Source organism: Vulpes vulpes, chromosome 5 (genome assembly GCF_048418805.1).
Source record: "Vulpes vulpes isolate BD-2025 chromosome 5, VulVul3, whole genome shotgun sequence".
Classification (NCBI taxonomy): Eukaryota; Metazoa; Chordata; class Mammalia; order Carnivora; family Canidae; genus Vulpes; species Vulpes vulpes.
The window spans coordinates 13,659,684-13,678,449 of NC_132784.1; the positions used below are offsets into that span (position 1 = coordinate 13,659,684).

At 33.2% G+C, this 18,766-nt stretch overlaps 1 protein-coding gene across 6 annotated transcripts in view; it reads right to left on the bottom strand.

Moving 5' to 3' along the window:
* DPP10 (dipeptidyl peptidase like 10) overlaps positions 1–18,766 on the bottom strand; it is a 1,540,096-nt gene that overhangs the window by 138,088 nt on the left and 1,383,242 nt on the right. For all 6 annotated transcript variants that reach the window (XM_072757585.1, XM_072757584.1, XM_026015550.2 and 3 more), the window contains 2 exons: positions 990–1,042; positions 808–889 (listed from right to left, as the gene is read on the bottom strand). In XM_072757585.1, coding sequence (XP_072613686.1) covers positions 808–889; positions 990–1,042 — 135 coding nt within the window. The remainder of the gene's footprint in view (positions 1–807; positions 890–989; positions 1,043–18,766) is intronic.

Below are 18,766 nucleotides of genomic sequence, written 5' to 3' on the forward strand. Positions count from 1 at the left end.
ACAAATACCGCACCATATCTAGACACATTCATAGGGTAGCCAGTGCAAGAACATTTTTATAAAATAGAAAATATTGAAATGGGAGAAGCAATAATGTCATTTCTAAGAAATAATATGATAGTCTGGAAAATCTAGGTATTGGCAGGAATATGTTACAAAGGGAACTCTCACATTGTCACTGGTAGGAGTATAAACACTCCAGCAATTTAGAAATCAATTTGGCAGGACGTACTACACTTGAGCATTCACATGCTCTATAACCAAGCAATACCATTTCCTGAGCAATACTCCTTTAAAGTCTTTATACTTTGACCATGAGACACATTCAAGATTATGGTTTTGGTCAAACTCCTTTATATGTCAGTAATTCTCTTTTTAGTTTGTGACAATTTGAAAATCTAATATGACCAGAAATCTTCCTCTACGAGACCTCTGTCAAGTTAAACCACCATCTTAAATTTTTACCCTGAACAATGCTTTAAGAATAAGTAAACTTTGACAACATTATGTAATGGAAGCTCCACAGAACCTGACCTTGGTATTCTGGGATCTCTTCTAGGATTCACTGTCAACTACCAGTTTAATCACACTTAGTTGTATAAACTTTTTTTCTTCTCTAATTAATTGATAAAACAATACTGGTATTATTTGATATATTCTTAAACTGGAATACTAGATAAAAGATGGAAGAGTAAATAGAAAACATCAAGTATACCAGGATACTGTGCACAAGGAAGTGGCTTCTGTAGACATTGTCCACAGGCCCATGGTTGACACTATGTGGAAGGTACCAACACCTGTGCTTACCAGCTGTTGCCCTTGGACACCCCAAGCCGCATACTGCAAGATGGAGTCCTCTACTTCAGGAGGATTTAACTCCCAAACTTCCCTTGAAAAAAGGTAAATATTTTTACATGAACAAATTGACATTTACACCAACAGTTTAGCTGGACAACAGCTCATGAAAACCAGAAAATAAAAGAACTTACCTAGTGTGTATGTTGTAAATCACGTATGAAGCAGTATAGGAATAATGAAAAATCTGAAAATAAAAAAAAAGAGAGTTAAAGACTGCAGTTTGGAATAAAAGCTCTATCTTAGGATACAGACATGTTCTCAACAAAATCTAGGGAATCCGAGAACTGATTTTAGAGAGAAATCAAAATGTGAAGTATTACAGTTCTGAGCTTTATTCAGGAGCCTCTTGACTCTTCTGACCATTAGCTCAATCCCTTATTCAATCCACTCTATTCTTAGTAGAATTGTGATTATATTGCTGTCTTGTTCAAAATACTAAATGATTCCTCATTGCCTATAAAATAAAGTTCAAGCCGCTTCATTAATGTTCAAGGATTTTGGTACTTTGGGCTCCACATCCTTTTCCAGCTTTACCATCCACCAACTTCCCTTTACCTGGTCTATACTTCAGTCACATTAGACAACTTCCCCCTATGTATCCTGAACTTGTACTGTTTTCCCCCCACCCTCCAGAACATCGTAGGGGAAAAGTTAGTGATACTTTATTCAGCATGCAATTATAAAAGCTTTTATTCCTGTAGTGGATGTACACTGCACAGATATTATAATATTGTCAATTAAAACTGCCTGAAAGTCAAATTGTTATTTCTTCTTGCTGCAATAATAGCTTCAATTAAACATGATTGGCCACATATTTGGTAAGGAAATACTAGTGTCATCTCTCTGCATTGAAATTGCAATTGTTACACCATTTCTTATAGTATTGTGTTTTATAATGAACCTTTATTCTCCTGTTCCTTTTAAAACCACTATTAAATCTAAGATTGACTTTGCTATAGAGTTGTAGAAGCAAAAATATTTTTTCCTGGTGTCTTTTTTGACATTCACACTGTATTCTATAAAATTCCATATTTGACTACAAATTTTAAACCTTGACTTTACTACCATAGCTGACAAAAAGATAAGAATGTGACTACCTTCATACACATTTTTTTCCCATCTCAGAAAGTTCTTTTGCCAAAGCAGACTGCCAAGTGAGCATTTCATCTTCCAAGCAGACAAATGTGCTAATGACGTTATGGGTAAAAGGAGTGTGTCTATTCATCCTATTACTTACCTAACAACACGCTCTAGCTGAATTCTAGGCTTACATGCATCTTGAGAGAAAGTTCCTGTGCATTACTATTTACGCCAAAGCAGGCCAAAACAATCAAGACAAACCAGATGTAACAACTGAATTTTGCTCTCTTTCTATAATTCTTGTTATAGAAATTGCTGGCTCTTCTTAATATATGAATCCAAAGGACTCCAAACAATGTCTTCCAAAGGGATGTACAAACCTACTGTTTGCTTCATAGTTCTTAGCCCAATACAACATTTTCCCCCTTAGCTCATGCACTGAGGTGGAAGATCATGATAGAAGAAATTAACCTTGACTTGTGTGCAAGCCCAGAGCAGGTTGCAGTAACAAACTGCAGGGTTTCACCTCCTCTACAGATGTCTTACAAAGCCAGTATTTTGCCATCTGCAGACAATTAGAACCTAGCCCTTTCTTACCAGCTTAGAGCTTTCCTCTAAATCCGCTCATCTTTGGGGTGTGTGTGTGTGTGTGTATTCCCAGCAGATCTCAAATACTTCTTGTTGTATAATTTCTCATCATTACAATAGCACTTGATACCCACAACAGAATACAGCCAGTATGGAGTAGAAGGGATCTTGAACGGGGTTAGAGGTGGAGGTTTCCTTTTGTTTATTTGTTTGCATTGTGTTACAGAGATTTCAAAAGGGATATTTTCCCAAGAGAATTGGATTTAGCTTTACTGAACATCTGTATTAAGTTGCACTTGTCTAAAATCACTGTTAATCTGCATTTCTCTCTTTCTCTATCTCTCCCCTGCCCCCCACTCCTTGGATAGCATGTCTATTATTATTATCATTTCCTCATTTCCTTTTATCCTAGATTCCTCTTCTACATTAGCCAGGTAGGTCTTATTTCAGGATGAGAGGATAAAATTGGAGTCATAAAGGTTAGGAACATTCTTTTTCCTGTATGATTGGCTGCTGCATAATGAGAGCCAAACTGAACGTCTGATGAGATCCTTGGGGAGAAAGACATTTCACAGTCAGAAATCACATATTCATCACTTCTCTGCAAATGATGCTTCACTGCCTGTTACAGAGTGTGAATGGTTATGGCAAAGGTAGTGGGACTGGGGCAAGCTTGAGAAATAATATGTAAGAACTTGATCAAAGCCTACTCCTGGAAGCTGGCCTTGAGCTGTCCAATCATTAAATCTCATGATGCAAAGGTATTGGGTATAGAGAAACCTTCATAAGATCCTGCAATCATTTCTACGTTACCTTGGGAACCACAAAAAGAAGCTGATTATTTAAGTGTTTACTACTAATAGTAGAATAATTGGTTCTCATTATTTGCTGTAGTCTTTTTTCTATAAGTCATCGTAAACACTGAGTTAGCAAATACCGAACATAGATTCCTCGAAGAAAGAGTTAGGTTCCTGTGAGTCTCTGGTTGCAACATTTTCATCAAGTCATCAGTACATAATTTTATTTCATGTATATTTCTTTTTAAAGACACTGTTTTTAATGTTTAATATTTTTCATTCATTAATACTGAACTCATGGCCAGCAGCATTATAACTCATGCCTGAATAAAGTTTATCTGACACGTGTGCTTTCCCTGCAAAGGATATCACAGCCTCTTGTACCTCGTGACACACTAGATAGCACTCTAGCACTGTTTATGGGGGTGGTCATTTTCAACAACAAACCCATTAGCAAAAAACACAAATGTGAAAAACAGCATTTAAAAGACTGTGAAAATAGCAAAAAACACAAATGTGAAAAACAGCATTTACAAGACTGTGAAAAGGATGCTTAGTGTACAGTATGACAGCTGAAGCAAGGAGGCAGAGTGTCATCTTGTTTGATCTCAGCTGGAAAAGTGTGTATCAGGCAACTCAAATGTTCTGCAGCTCTGCACTGTCTAGGAAAACCTTAAGACAGCATAGCGAGTATTGATTTTGAGGTTACAGATAAATTTTAGAAAACAGGTAAATTTGGAAATCTGGAATCCACAGATAATGAAGATGAACTGTACTGGCAATGTAGACGTAGCATGATATGTTACTGGAGGAAAGGAAAAAGCAGACATATTTAGGGCCTACCAGAACTTGGATAGAAGAACAATACAATTCTCCAGAATGGTGGCATTCATGTTCTATAAATGAAAACTAGCTACTTCCATTCATTTATCAAATATCTGTTAAGTAAGTTCTTTGACACAGGTCGTGTACTAAGTACTATTAAAAAAAAGATTTTGATAATAAAGATTATTTAAAAATAGGATAAAATATAAAAGAATATCAATTGATAATTTTAATTTATTACTATATTTTATCTGTCAGTTTATAAATGTTTATTGAATACTAATTATGTGCAAGCTCATGAGTTAAGTACCTTGCCAAATGCAAAAGCCAAAATAAATGTAATTCTGGTCCCCAAGGAGCTCTTGATTCAGCCAGGGTGACAAGATTAAGAAACATTACATTAGTTTAGAGCACTCTGTTGCAGGTCATAGTTAAATTAGGACTTGCAGATTATAAATCTATAGGCTTTTCAAGATGCAACTGTTCTTTTTGGTTTTAAGATTGTGACTATAACAATAAAAGTTTTTTTTTTTCAGTAAAAGTTTTTGAATCGAACATATACTATATACTGGACATCTGAATGCTTTAAATATGTTATTTAACATTTAAATGTACCTTAAGAAATAGTCTCATTCACAATTCACATAATAGGCTCTGGAAGTACTGAAAGTTTAAGTAGGAGACACAACAATAATTTGAGCTCACGTCTGTCTGATTATTGTGACTTAATCTCCCTGCACACTCTCTTTCAGGGAGCTGGGATGGGAAGCACGGCTCCAGCTCTGCAAAAGATTCATTTCTGAAAGACCTATTAAGCCATCATCCAAAGATTTATTGAGAGGAGTAGGCATGAATTAATTGTGATTACCGCAGTGAAGAGAGATTTCATTTTGGAAAGATGATCTAATAGATCAGATTAAAAATGTAAATCCCCTTCTCCTCTAGCTGTTTTTCACATTTTTTTTTCTTGGAATATCAGTTATTACCTAATACATCTATGGAGATTCATGTCAAGGAGAGTTACACTTACAAGAAAAAAGAACAGAACACTAGTAATTTATGATTAAATCAGAGGTTTATATCTCAGGGTGCCAAAGCTTTTCCTACACTGCAGTTAAACTGCCGAATTGGTATAAATAGCATGCATTTTCATGTCCTGGAGGATATTTAAAATGGGATCATGGATTTGCCATTGACTCAAACAGGAAAACTAAAATATGAGGAAGCAAGTCTCTGAGTAAATAGCATTTATGAAAGGATGCCAGTGAGAGAAAAGACAATATAGGCAAAAGGGCATTTGTTTCTCCTGGAAGTAAGTGGTATGATGATGCCAAGTTTGTTCTATGATAATGAAATACCTTTTAAAATGAGTAAGTTGTGCTCGCTTCGGCAGCACATATATTAAAATGAGTAAGTAGTGACTCTGTTGCTGGAAACTTTTTATCTTTATTACACAGTGAAGAACTAGACCATTAGGATACTTTAATGTAATAAATACAATAATAAAATTATAAGCCGCAGCTCTACAAAAATACTTCTAAAGCAGTGTATGAGAAAAACTTTGTGAACACTAAGTATTAGTTGAAAGGGAAAAGAAATCTGGTTCGGGAATTAAAGATATATTAATATTTATTGATCAGTATTTTAATCTACTTTCATTTGTTTTCTCACCTAAAGTTCATCATAAACTTTTAGGTGTTTTTCATCCAGGATATAGTTAGTAAAATCAAGAGTGGAGTCTAAATCTTACATATTCCAAACATGTAAGGACTGTTTTAATGTGTTACCACAAAAAGTATTATGTAGGATTATTTAATTGTATCACCAGTATGGTAAGTGGTGGATGTAGTAAAATATTCAAGATGGTAAAATGAAATATAAATGTTGGTGAAAAGGATACAATTTAGGTGTTGCTCAAATTCAGCTCCCTTTATGCCAAAACCTATATAAAAAATAAAATAAACTTGGTAATAAAAAATAAAGACTACCTGCCACAAAACCAATTTAGTCATTCTGTTAGCTTCTAGGCATCATGATGCCATCACCACACAAGATACATAGTAAAATAATATTTATATTTTTCCTTGCCTTAATTGGGTCTAGTTGGGTTCCAATTTGGAAAAAATATGGTATTATTTGGGATATTTTAGCATTTATCATGCACTCACTCTGAATTGAATAGTACAGTCACTCTGAATTGAAATATGATACTTTCAGCATACTATGTAAGTAGAAACCTAATGGGAGATTGTATTAGGTAAAACGTGTTTCCATTTACTACATTTATTTTATTTACAAAAATGAATGACTGATGATTCAAGTTTAAAAAGCACACCAAAAACTACCTGGGCATCATTTCTCAATTTTAGATAGTACTGCTGTGTCCAGAATATAATCTAACTGGGCTAAATATTATCAACAGTCAGCACAAGAAGAAGATACTTTATTATATAATAGGAGATCTTTGAGTGAACAGAATAAATTATTCTCTCATATATTCCATGTTAGATAAAGTAACTGATCATCATAAGCAAACTCCCTTCAGGTTATTCTTACAGTTCAGTCCATGAGATGTCTGTAATGCAAAATTTTATTTCAATGATGCTCATAACCCAAGTTTCTCAATTATTTGACATGGAATTTTCCCATAATATATCTCTGATTAAAGTACCAACCTCATTGACAATGCTACTCTTTGAAATAAAATATTTTCATGTACCAGACCTTTCCATATTAATTAATGCAAATGAGATATTTTCACACCAATTGGCTTTAAACTATTTCCAATGTACCATCACTGAAAATACCTAGTTTGATAACCTGAATAGCATTTAAAGGTCAATTGCTAACAGTGGTAGAGTAGATTTTCAATGTGTAGTGAAATAAATTTATACACCATCTAACCCCATATAAACTAGTTTTCTCTCTAGCCTATCAATGCAAAAATAAATATATTGCAAGGGGACAGAGTGAGGGACAAATGCAACCTTGTTTCTACTCAGTGCTAGAATTAGAAAGGCAAGAATAAAAATCAGTGTTTCCATCTACAGCTATTTTGCAGGTGAGCCAGGTATATAACTTAGAAAAGTGGTCAATTCATTCATTCCCCAGCAACTTTGGTGAAAAATTTCTTCATTTCAATAGTTTCAAAACTTAATTTATGTTTTCTTGAGCAATTTATTTGAAATAGTTAATCTGCTCATCAGAAAAATGCAGAAGGCAGGATATATCCAACAGTTTTGCTATAAAAATTAGAGGAAAAGCCATATGGAAATTATTCAGTTATTACATGAGATTATACCAGAAAAGAGAGCCAGAAAAACCAAAATTTATTTCAATTGACAACATGTCACTTTTTTGAATAAAAGTCTTACTAACAGAAGGTCCAACATAGCATAAGAAGACCCTTAATTCACCTCCTCCCATAGACACACCAAATATACACCTATATGTAGAGAAATTTCTTCAAAAGAACTGAGGGCTGATTGGATAACTTCTACACAACAAACACTAGAAAGACCACACAGAGAATGGTAGAAGAGACAGAGATACAGTAATGACAGGAATCCCACTCCCTGATGTGATATCTGCAGTAGGGAGAAATATCACTGAAGGGCAGTTGAAGAGACTCTCCCCAGCAAAAAACAAATAAGGAAACAAACAGCAACAAAACAGAAACAAAAACTCCAGCAGTTTAAAGGGCAACTAGAGTCTACGTGGAAAAAAATATCCACTTACTAACCTTAGATGATCTGACATGCTGGAATCTTCTCTAGGGTCAGAGGTGCTGACGAGCACCACATTTTATGTTATTTTTCCACCCTGATAGCACAGATGGGAGTAGGGTCCAGGCATTCTAACTGGCCTTCCAGGGCTCCCCAGGGCACCTGGCACTCCTGGCCCACACCAGCTCCAGCTCTAGCAATCCTATCAAGGCAGCCCACGGCTGCATATGTTGGGATCACCCCCAAGCTGCATTTGATTCAGCCCCAGTTGCCTCAGCAAAGCCTTCAGGTACACACAGTTCATTAAAAAAAAAAAAAAAAAAAAAAAAAAAAAAAAGGATACTCTGACACAAGGCTGCTCCTTCAAGTCTAGGAAAGGTAGCTATTCTACCTAATTCATAATATTTTTATTTATTTATTTAACATAGAAAAGCAAACAAAAGAGTAAGATAAAACCTCAGGGAAGGAAAACAAAACAAAATAAAAGCCAATGAAACAGAGACTAGTCATTTACCTGATAAAGACTTTAAAATAATGGTCATAACATTGCTTGCCAAAGTGGGAGAAAAATGAAAGAAAAAAGGCCATCAAATCATAATGTAAGTCCAAGAGAAGAAAGGAACAGAGAACTATAAAACAACCAGAAACTAACAAAATAGCTATAAGTACATATTTAGCAATAATTACTTTAAATGTAAATGGGCTAAATCAAAAGACATAGGGTGGCTGAATTAAAAAAAAAATGAAAACAACAACAAAACAAGCACAGCCATTTTAGCAAATAGTTTAGAGGTTACTCAAAAAATTAAAAGTAGAATTACCATATGATCCAGTAATTCCACTTCTGGGTATTTACCCAAAGAAAACAAAAATACTAATTTGAAAAGATATGTGCACACTTATGTTTATTTCAGCATTATTTACAAAGCCAAGATATAGAAGCAACCCAAGTGTCCATCCATAGATAAACAGATAAAGAATATGTAGTATGTCTACATAATGGAATATTACTGTGTCATAAAAAGAATGAGATCTTGCCACTGGAAACAACATAAATAGACCTAGAAGGTATGATACTAAGTGAAATAGGTCAGACAAGGAAAGATAAATCCATATGATTTCATTCATAGGTGTAATTAAGAAATCAAACAAGAAAAGAGAGAATGAGACAAACAAAAAACACTCATATATAGAGAACAAATTAGTGATTGCCAGAGAGGACATGGGTGAAATAGATAAAGAGGATTAAGCCTACACTTAACATGATGTGCAATGATTAATAAACAGAATTGTTGAATCATTATATTGTACACCTGAAACTAATATAACACAGTATGTTAACTATGTGTCAAACAAACAAAAAACAAGGCCCAGTTATATACTGTCTTCAAGACATATTTTAAACCAAAAGGAATACAGAGACTCAAAGTGAAGAGATGAGAAAAGATATTCTATGAAAACGAAAAGAAAAAGAGTTGGACTAGTAATACTCATACCAAACAAAATAGACTTTAAAATAGAGTGTTACAAAGACAAAGAAGGATATAGCATAACGATAATGTCCTCTAGGAAGAGAACATAAAATTTATAAATATTTATGCACCCAACATAGAAGCACCTAATATGTAAAGCAAATATTAACAGACATAAAGAAAGAAATCGGCGATAACACAATGATAGTAAGGGACTCTAACATCCCACTTATGTCAATAGAAAGATCACCTAGACCAAAAGCCAATATGGAAACACTGGAAACATTGGCCTTAAAAGACAGAGTAGACTAGGTTTATTTAATTAGACATACATATAATATTTAACCCAACTACTGAATATATATTCTTTTCAAATGCACATGGAACATTCTTCATGATGGATCACCTGTTAGGCCATAAAACAAGTAAGTATAAATTCAAGAACATTAAAATCATATCAAGTATCTTTTCTAACTAAAATTTATGAAACTAAAAATCAATTACAAATAGAAAGCTGGAAAAAACACAAACACATGGAGGTAAAATAACATGCTATTAAAGAATCAATGGGTCAGCAAAGAAATCAAAGAGGAAATAAAAAATAAGAGAAACAAAAATGGAAACACAATATTCCAAAACCTACGGGATGCTGCAAAAGCAGCCCCAATAGGGCTTGCAGGTCAGAAGATACCCACATTTTACATTTTGATTCATTATTAAGTCAAATTCTGGGAAGAATGAAGCCAATTTATACTGCTGTATGCTACACAAGTATGTGTGTGTGTGTGTGTGTGTGTGCATTTGTTTGTTTAACACCACAATAAAATGATGTCACCCAGTGTGTTGATTTAGATTCTTTGAAAGACAAAAACAAACACAAAACATCATTTAGAGTTGTAATATGATTATGATTTTGCTTGAATATTTTGTCATAGCTTTTAATATTTTGTGTTTCTTCAGTTGTATCAGTGTACTTTCTATGAGGTTATTCATGTTTTTCTTATTGATCTCTAAAAGCTCTTTTTATATTGTAAATTATAATTTTGTTTTAATGAATGCAACAAATATTTTACCCAACTATTTGTCTTTTCACTGTGTGTGTGTTCTGTGGGAAGATTGAAAATCATCATATGATTATTTAAGTCCATGTACTCTTTCACACACTTGAATCAATCTGTACAACATACTTAAACTAATGTAACCATGTGTCAACTATACTTACATTGATTTTTTTAATTTAAAAAAGCATATTTATTCTCCAAATCTTATTGAGATCATAGTTCATTAAAGATTTAAAATCTTTGACAGTCATAAAATGTATTAAGATTTATAAAATATGAAAAAATGAGATTCATATTCTCTTCAGTTTACCTAAAATTATTTTTTTCTTTAAGATGTGAAATATATATCAAATTGTTTTATTCCCCAAATAAGCAGGGAGTTGTCCTATATAATCATTTGGTATTTTTTTCTTTATTATAAAGTTATTACCACATCCCATTTATGCTTGATCTTTTTCTGGATGATTTTCATCTTATTATTTCTTTGCCTTTACCTGACTAGAATCACTATAATATGACTTTAAAATACATTTTCACATCTGAGAGGATTAGGTAATTTTTATCATTTTAATAACATATATATACTCTAAATCTTGATTATTCAAATCCAGGTCTCAATCTTTAGATTAAATTCTAGTTAAACTGAGAAGAGGATTCAATATTATGAATAGAAATTTTGTTGTTCATTACCTTTAAAAGAAAACTCAAGTCATTTCTTTTCTCTTTCTTTCTTTCTTTCTTTCTTTCTTCTTTCTTTCTTCTTCTTTTTTTTTTTTTTTTAGATTTTGTTTATTGAGGACACAAAGAAGCAGAGACATAGGCAGAAGGAGAAGCAGACTCCCCACGGGAAGCCCAATACAGGACTCAATTCAATCCAGGACTCTAGGATCATGACCTGAGCCAAAGGCAGATAGATGCTCAACACTGAGCCACCCAGGTGTCCCTCAAATCATTTCTTAAAGCACCAGTATTTTGATTGGTGATGAACACCATTAACTTGCTCATGTTTTTATTTAACATCTGTCATCATCACATTGTCATCATCACATTAATCTGCATGGTGATACCATAATGAAGATTGTTTGTGGGGTGTTATTAAAGGCTTGTGTGGATTGTGTGTCTGACTCAACCTTTACTGTGCAGACTTGGAAAAGTGACATAACTTTGCTTGTCTTAGTTTCTTAGAGATGATCAATGCTTTTCTTTTGGAAGAAAACTGCTCAGTTTAGAAGTAACTCTTCAGTTACTGGAGGAGTTAATAAAGAGGGAGTCCTATAAAGGAAAAGGGTTGTACATTGGAAGGATTTCAGAATAACTGACCTTTTGATAAAAATACAGGTAGACACTAATAAAGATTCATGCTGTCTTTTATATGCTACTTATGAAAAAGTAGCATATACAATTACCTGAATACTAAGCTGATGAGAAATATATGTATATATTTTTTTTTCCAAAAGGAAACAGAACTCAAGATAGAACTTTACAGAAGAATTACTCTAATGGTGATATTAATATCTGAAGAAAATTGTTTTCTCCCATAGCAAAAGTAACATAAAATTCCTCTGATGGGGCAGCCCTGGTGGCTCAGTGGTTTAGCACCGCCTACAGCCCAGGGCATGGTCCTGGAGACTGGGATCAAGTCCCACGTCAGGCTCCCTGCATGGAGCCTGCTTCTCCCTCTGCCTGTGTCTCTGCCTCTCTCTCTCTCTCTCTCTCTCTCTCTCTCTCTCTCTCAACTCTCTGTGTATTCTCATGAATAAATAAATAAAATCTTAAAAAATTCCTCTGATGTCTGTACTTGTAAGGTACCTGATGGCATGAACCTCAAATATGTAACAAACTGATTTTCGAACTCACATACTTTATGTATATTCAACTGGCTGGCATGTGGTCCATGCCACCCTGGTTATTACCCAAAACAGAAGTGTCTTCCAGAAGAAGCCAAATCTTCACCCCTAAAGCTCAACCAAACCAACTGAATATGAAAATGGCAAAGAGATTGTCCAGAAATCATTAGGTAGATCAGGAACCAGGGCCCAAGGTTTGAGAGTAGACTTTTTCTTCCTTAATAAGCCTAATGCCACAAATATGTAACTATTTGCAAAGGGGAGTTGGTATATATGATTTATACCAAGGATCAGAAGATCAAAGAAAAATTATTTAAAAATTGATGTATGAGACTTAGAAATGAAGAAAATAAATCATATTCTCATGTTCAGTAGAAGACACTGAACAACAAGTTGATGACAAAGAATGGACAAAATATACGGTTGTCTCAGTGACTTGGTTAAGGCACTTGATGTGCTATCAGGAGTTAGTCTCAGCAACCTACTACATTTCAACTCCAATGATTACATTCTGGATAGGGGAAGGTTTAAGTTCCACATGTGGACAACACAGATGATAAGGGGACCTACCCCATAAGCTTATTGGGTATATAAATTGAGATAGTGTTTGTGAAGTGCTTGGTATATCTTCAGGGTTTAATAAGCATTAGATGTTACTATTGTTGTTTCTTTTTTATTAGGAATATCATGCTTGAAATAATTGTGATTATTTAGAGTTTTTATTATACAATGTCAATTAATTTAGTCTTCCTGAACTACACTGGGTTTTTATTATACAATTCTGAGATAAGTTAATTATCCAGCCATTCTTAGAAATATCTAGACTTCTTAAACTCCCAATTAACAATTGCATCCCAGATTATGATACCTGGAATGGAAAAAAAGATAAAAACATTCCTTACAAAATTTCTCCTTAGCCTGTATTATTCGTAATTAGACATGTTCTCCACGATATTAACTCATTGACATGTATTTGTTAGGAAGAAAGCAATTAAATTAACTTCTCCTGAGGCTGAATAAGAGATAGCCAACTCAACGACAAAGCTGCATTTGTTTGTAATACCACTCTACTAAATACCAGCATACCCAAGGATAAGAAACTAAGATCAATGAATAATACAAATGAATAATACAAATAAAACAAATAATAAAATCACTGAAAGCAAAAGCATGTTCTATTAAAAATCAATTAGATTGATAATCTTATAACAGGACTGACAAAAGAAAAAAAAAAGGAAAACAAAACTAGAAACACTGAAATAAAAAGTATCACCAAGCCATTACAAGGTATTAATTACCTTATTGGCAGTAGTTAGTACAGTTCTGTATCTAGAAACTTGATAACTTAAATGGCATGAACAAACTTCTTGAGAGACACAAAACTATAAAACCTTCTCAAAATAAAATAGGCTACCTAAACAATACTATATGTATTAAAGAAATTAAATTAATAGCTAACAAAAATTTGAAACAAAGAAAACTGCAGGTCCAGATCGCTTCGTTGGTGAACTCTATTAAGCATTTAATGAAGGATGAATACACACACATTATCAGAATACAGGACAGAACAGAATACTTCTTAATTCATTTTATAAGGCCAGCATTATTTAATACCAAAACCAGATGAAGGCATTAAAATACATACAACTACTCAATACGCTTCATGAATATAGGCAAAAAGCCTCCCCAAAATTCTAATAATATCCTATAAAAGGGGAATATCTAATGAGTTATAAATAGGATTTATTCTAGATGCAAGATTGCTTTAATATATTTCATATTATCAACAGTCTCCCCTAAATCATATTATATATTAACTCATGCAGAAAAATCACTTGACATTCAATACTCATTCATGATTAAAACTTCTGAACAACCATAATTAGAAGCAAAATTCTCAATGTGATAAATAGCATTATCAAAAGCATACAGCTAACGTCATTCTTTATGGTTAAAGATTAAGTGCTCATCCTCTTGGAAATGAGGCAAAGAATCCATTCTCACCATTCTTGTTGAACATTATACTGGAATTCCTAGCCAGGGCAAGACAATAAAATAACATATATGCTTAATAGAAAGGAAAAAAAATGAAACAGTGTCCATTCTCAACAGACATAATTGCCTCTGTAGAAAATCCAAAGAAATTACAATAAGTTTCAGAACTGATAAATAAAACAATGATAAGAAATTAACAATGTTAAAGTTTAACATGTCAATATACAAAAATGAATCAAAAAGTAACAATAAATAATTGGGAACTAAATTTGAAATAGCAGTACCATTGATAATAGTGTCAAAATTATGAAATACTTAACATAAATCTAAAAAAGTACACAGAATTTAAATATAAATCTAAAATATAATATCTCAATATTATCTACATATAAATATAAATATTAAATATTAATATATAAATATGCAGAATGTATATACTTTAAACATGGATGAGACAATGTAAGTATAATGTCATACACAGTATTCATGGGTTGGAACATTCTATGTACTTAAGATGTCAAGTCCCCCAAAACTAATCTATAGATTTAACATAACTCCAAATAAAATTCTAGCAAATTAAAAAAATACACATTGACAATTCTAAAATATATATGAGTTGCAAAAAAGCAAACCAAACCAAACCAAAACTTAGAAAAGCCAAAATAATTTTTCAGAGCAAAGTTGGACGATTCACACAATGTTTTTTCAAGATTCCTTATAAAGGTACAGTGTTCAAAACAATATATTACAGAAATTATAGACAGATATCACAGAATAAGATAAAGTCTAGAAACATATACGTAGTGATTTCAAATAAAGATTCCATGGCGAGTCAATGGTTTAATGAAAAAAGAAAAATTAGACTTTTCAGCAAAAGGCACTAGAATAATTTGAGATTTACATACAAAAAAATAAATCTTTATAGTTTGCATCATATGTTAAAATTAACTAAGGGTGAATTCTAGACCTCAGTGTAAAACCTGTAAGTTCCAAAAGGAAACAACACTGGAGAAAAATCTTTGTGACTTTAGGTTAGGCAAAATTCCTTAGCTAGAAAGCCAAAGCACCACGCATAAATGAAAACAAAACAAAACAAAACAAAACAAAACAAAACAAAAGTGGATTTCATCCAAATTAAGAATATCTGATTTTCAAAAAAATAATTTATATTAAAAATCATTTATATCAAAATGAAATGGTTAACTACAGACTGGGAGAAAGTATTTGAAATCTTCTATGATAAAGGATCTGTATGCAAAAAAATAAAGAACTCATAGATAATAAAACCAACTCTCCCAATCAAAAAAATGGGGAAAGATTTGAATAAACATTTATCCAAAGAAGATATATGGATAGAAATTAAGCATGTGAAAAAAATTTCAAGATGATTAGTCATTAGGAAAATTCAAATACCACTACTTACTAAATGGCAATATAATAATACTGACAATACAAAGTTGTAATTATACTGAAAGTGGAAGTTTTAAACATTTTTGGTACCAAATGGTACTTTAGAAAATAATTTCACACTTCTTTATAAAGTTATATATTTACCATAATATTCAGCAATCTCCATTCTAAAGTATTTCTCAAATTGAAACATAAATCTATATTCATACAAAAACCTGTGTCCAATGGTTTTGGGAGCTTTTGGGATAATCACGAACACCTTGAAAGTACCCAAATGTTCCTCAACTGGAAAAATAGATGAATAAATTGTGGTATATCAGTTCAATCAAATATAATTTAGAAATAAAAAGATACAACAATGTGTGGACCTTAAACACACCATGCCAAGTAAGAGAAACCAGATTTAAAAGGCTATATTATTTCTATTTATCACAGAAAAAGATAAAGCAAATACAAAACTGTAGAGGAAAAAAAAAAAGACCATAGTTTCCATGAGCTGAGATTAAAGAGAAGGGTATGAGCCAAGTAGCATGGGGTAATTTTTTTATGTGACGACATTATTCTGTATCTTAACTGTAGTGGTGGTTCCATGACTATATGCAGTTATTAGAACTTGTAGACTTGTACACTAAAAAGGCCAGATTTTCCTGCATCTAAATTATATCTTAATAAGACAAAAATCCCACAAAAAACAAAGATGAGCTGTTTGCTGTCTGAGATCAAGCAAGATATAGATGAAGAAAGGAATAAGGAGATATTTTCAGAAAACTCTCAATCCTTTAAGATACTACTAAGAATAATTTTCTATATTTAAACTGTCTTACTCTACATCTCGAGATATGGTTTTGTATATGAAGATTTTACTTTTCATTATATTTCAAAGAATCTAGTTGTGCACTTTTTTCACATTTTAAGATCTCAAATTGAGAGGACGCTGAAACACAAGAATGTTAGAGGTGCTAGAACACAAAATAATGGTGCATCTTTTAATTGATGATATGACAGATTTGAAGAAATGCAGTAATTCATCTACTTTAGCAAACAAGTTGTGATAAGAGGAAGTATGTCTTTCTCAAAAAGGTTAAAGGCTAACATGCTGCCTTGCTGCTCTTCATTCTACAAGACACTATTAATTAATTACCTGCCATCAAGTACAAAACGGGAAGGATACAATCAATATGGGAATGGGATTTACCTATATCATTGGAGTATTTAAAGCAAGACTTTAGGGAATCATAAGTTAAAAATGAAAATTAATTTCTAAGTAAGAGCTTAGGCAAGCATGGTCAACTGGACTTTCTGCAGGGCAGGAAATGTTAAAATCTGCTCTGGCCACAGGCCAGAGGTGGCAATGGACTACCTGAAATACAGAAAGTGCAACTGAATAGCTGAACATATAATTTTACTTAGTATTAATTTAGATTTAAATGGCCATATGTTGATTAGTGGCTTTGTAATGGACAACACAGACTTAGCCATTGCACTGAAGCATTTCTAGGATTAGGATAAAAGGAACAGGCAGTTGGTGGCTCTAAGACATGGCTCTGCAAGTATCAGCACTGCTTTGGCCTTCACAGTCCTGCATCATCAACTTTTTGAGGATAAGGCAGAAATAACAGGTAAGAAGATTAGCACAGGAGGCAGTTGGGTCAGCAGTAAGGACACCAACCATTTCTCCTTTCTCACATCCTATCTACAGGCTTTGAGGCTTTTCATGCAATTAACCCTTTTCCAGCAGAGAAAACTCTAGTAGCCCTGATCTTATTTTCGTTTTTTTTTTTTTTTTTCAGTGTGGTAGTAAGAAGATTAACACAATCAAAAGATGTAGATTAAGTACTAATATTGTTATATTTACTAAAGAGATAACAGCTAATGGTGGGAAAAATAAGGCTCAGGACTATAATCCAGATCTTATTGAGATTAAACACAGATCACAGCCTTCCCTGCAGATGAACCAAAAATTTATAATCAGTAATTGACATTTTATATCACTTTTGATTATTGCACTTTGCAATTTCCCAGTATATTTTTTGTACTTCATTTATTACATATGTTGGATTAAACGGTTTTGAAAGAAAAAAATGTTTTCAGAATAAAATAATTAGTAAATTTAGATTATTTCCAAAGTGTCTTGACATGTTTACACTATAAGCAGTAGATAGTAATTTGACTACCAGTAAAACTTAACGACTTACCAAAGTCAATTTAAAATAATTTATTTTAATTCATCACTGGTGCAGCACATGCATGTACATAAATGCATACATACATGTGCTATATATGTATAATATATCAGGGCTATTTCCTAAGGTTGTACAGCTTATTCTGTACACAAAACAACCCAGCAGAGGAGACAGGACACTGAAAGCCAATCTATACGTTGTCTATCCTCCTGCATAGAGCTGTATCTGACTAGAAGAGAAAGCAGCTTGTCCTATTTTTTTTAATTTAAATTAAAGTTAGTTAACATGTCAAGTATTAGTACTTGTGGGGTAGAATTTAGTGATAAATTTAGATTCATTGGTTGCATGTAACACCCAATGCTCATTACACCAAGTGCCCTCCTTAATGCCCATCACCTAGTCACCCCCTCCCACTACCCAGGAAAGCACCTTTTTGCCACACAGCCTGCTGAACTCTTGTCAAGCAGTGTGCCCATGGATGCAAATGCTCCAAGAAACAGCTTTTCATAATTTGTCTATCTGGAGCAGGAGTACCACTATTTAACACAAAGGTGCTATGGCCCTGACATATTACTTAGATGTGTTCCATGTATAATGCTATGTTTATTCATGTTTAGATCTCCATTATTTGGACAAAGGCTTAGGGAAAGCTCAGAATTCTTGATTACAAGTAACAGAATTGGATTTTAGCTACTTAAACTTAAAGGGGGTTATTAGAAAGCTATTGGGGATCTCAAAGAAGAATTGGGAACATTAAAAAAAAAACAAGGATGGGGACTAAGTTTCTGGACATATTAGTTGAAGTTACAGCATGGAATTAGCTGGTGAAAAAAAACGAAACCCTGCTGGTGCATGGAACTCTATAGAAAACTCCCACCTCCCTCTCTCTACAAAAACCATTCTAGTACTAGGAACATGATTGGTT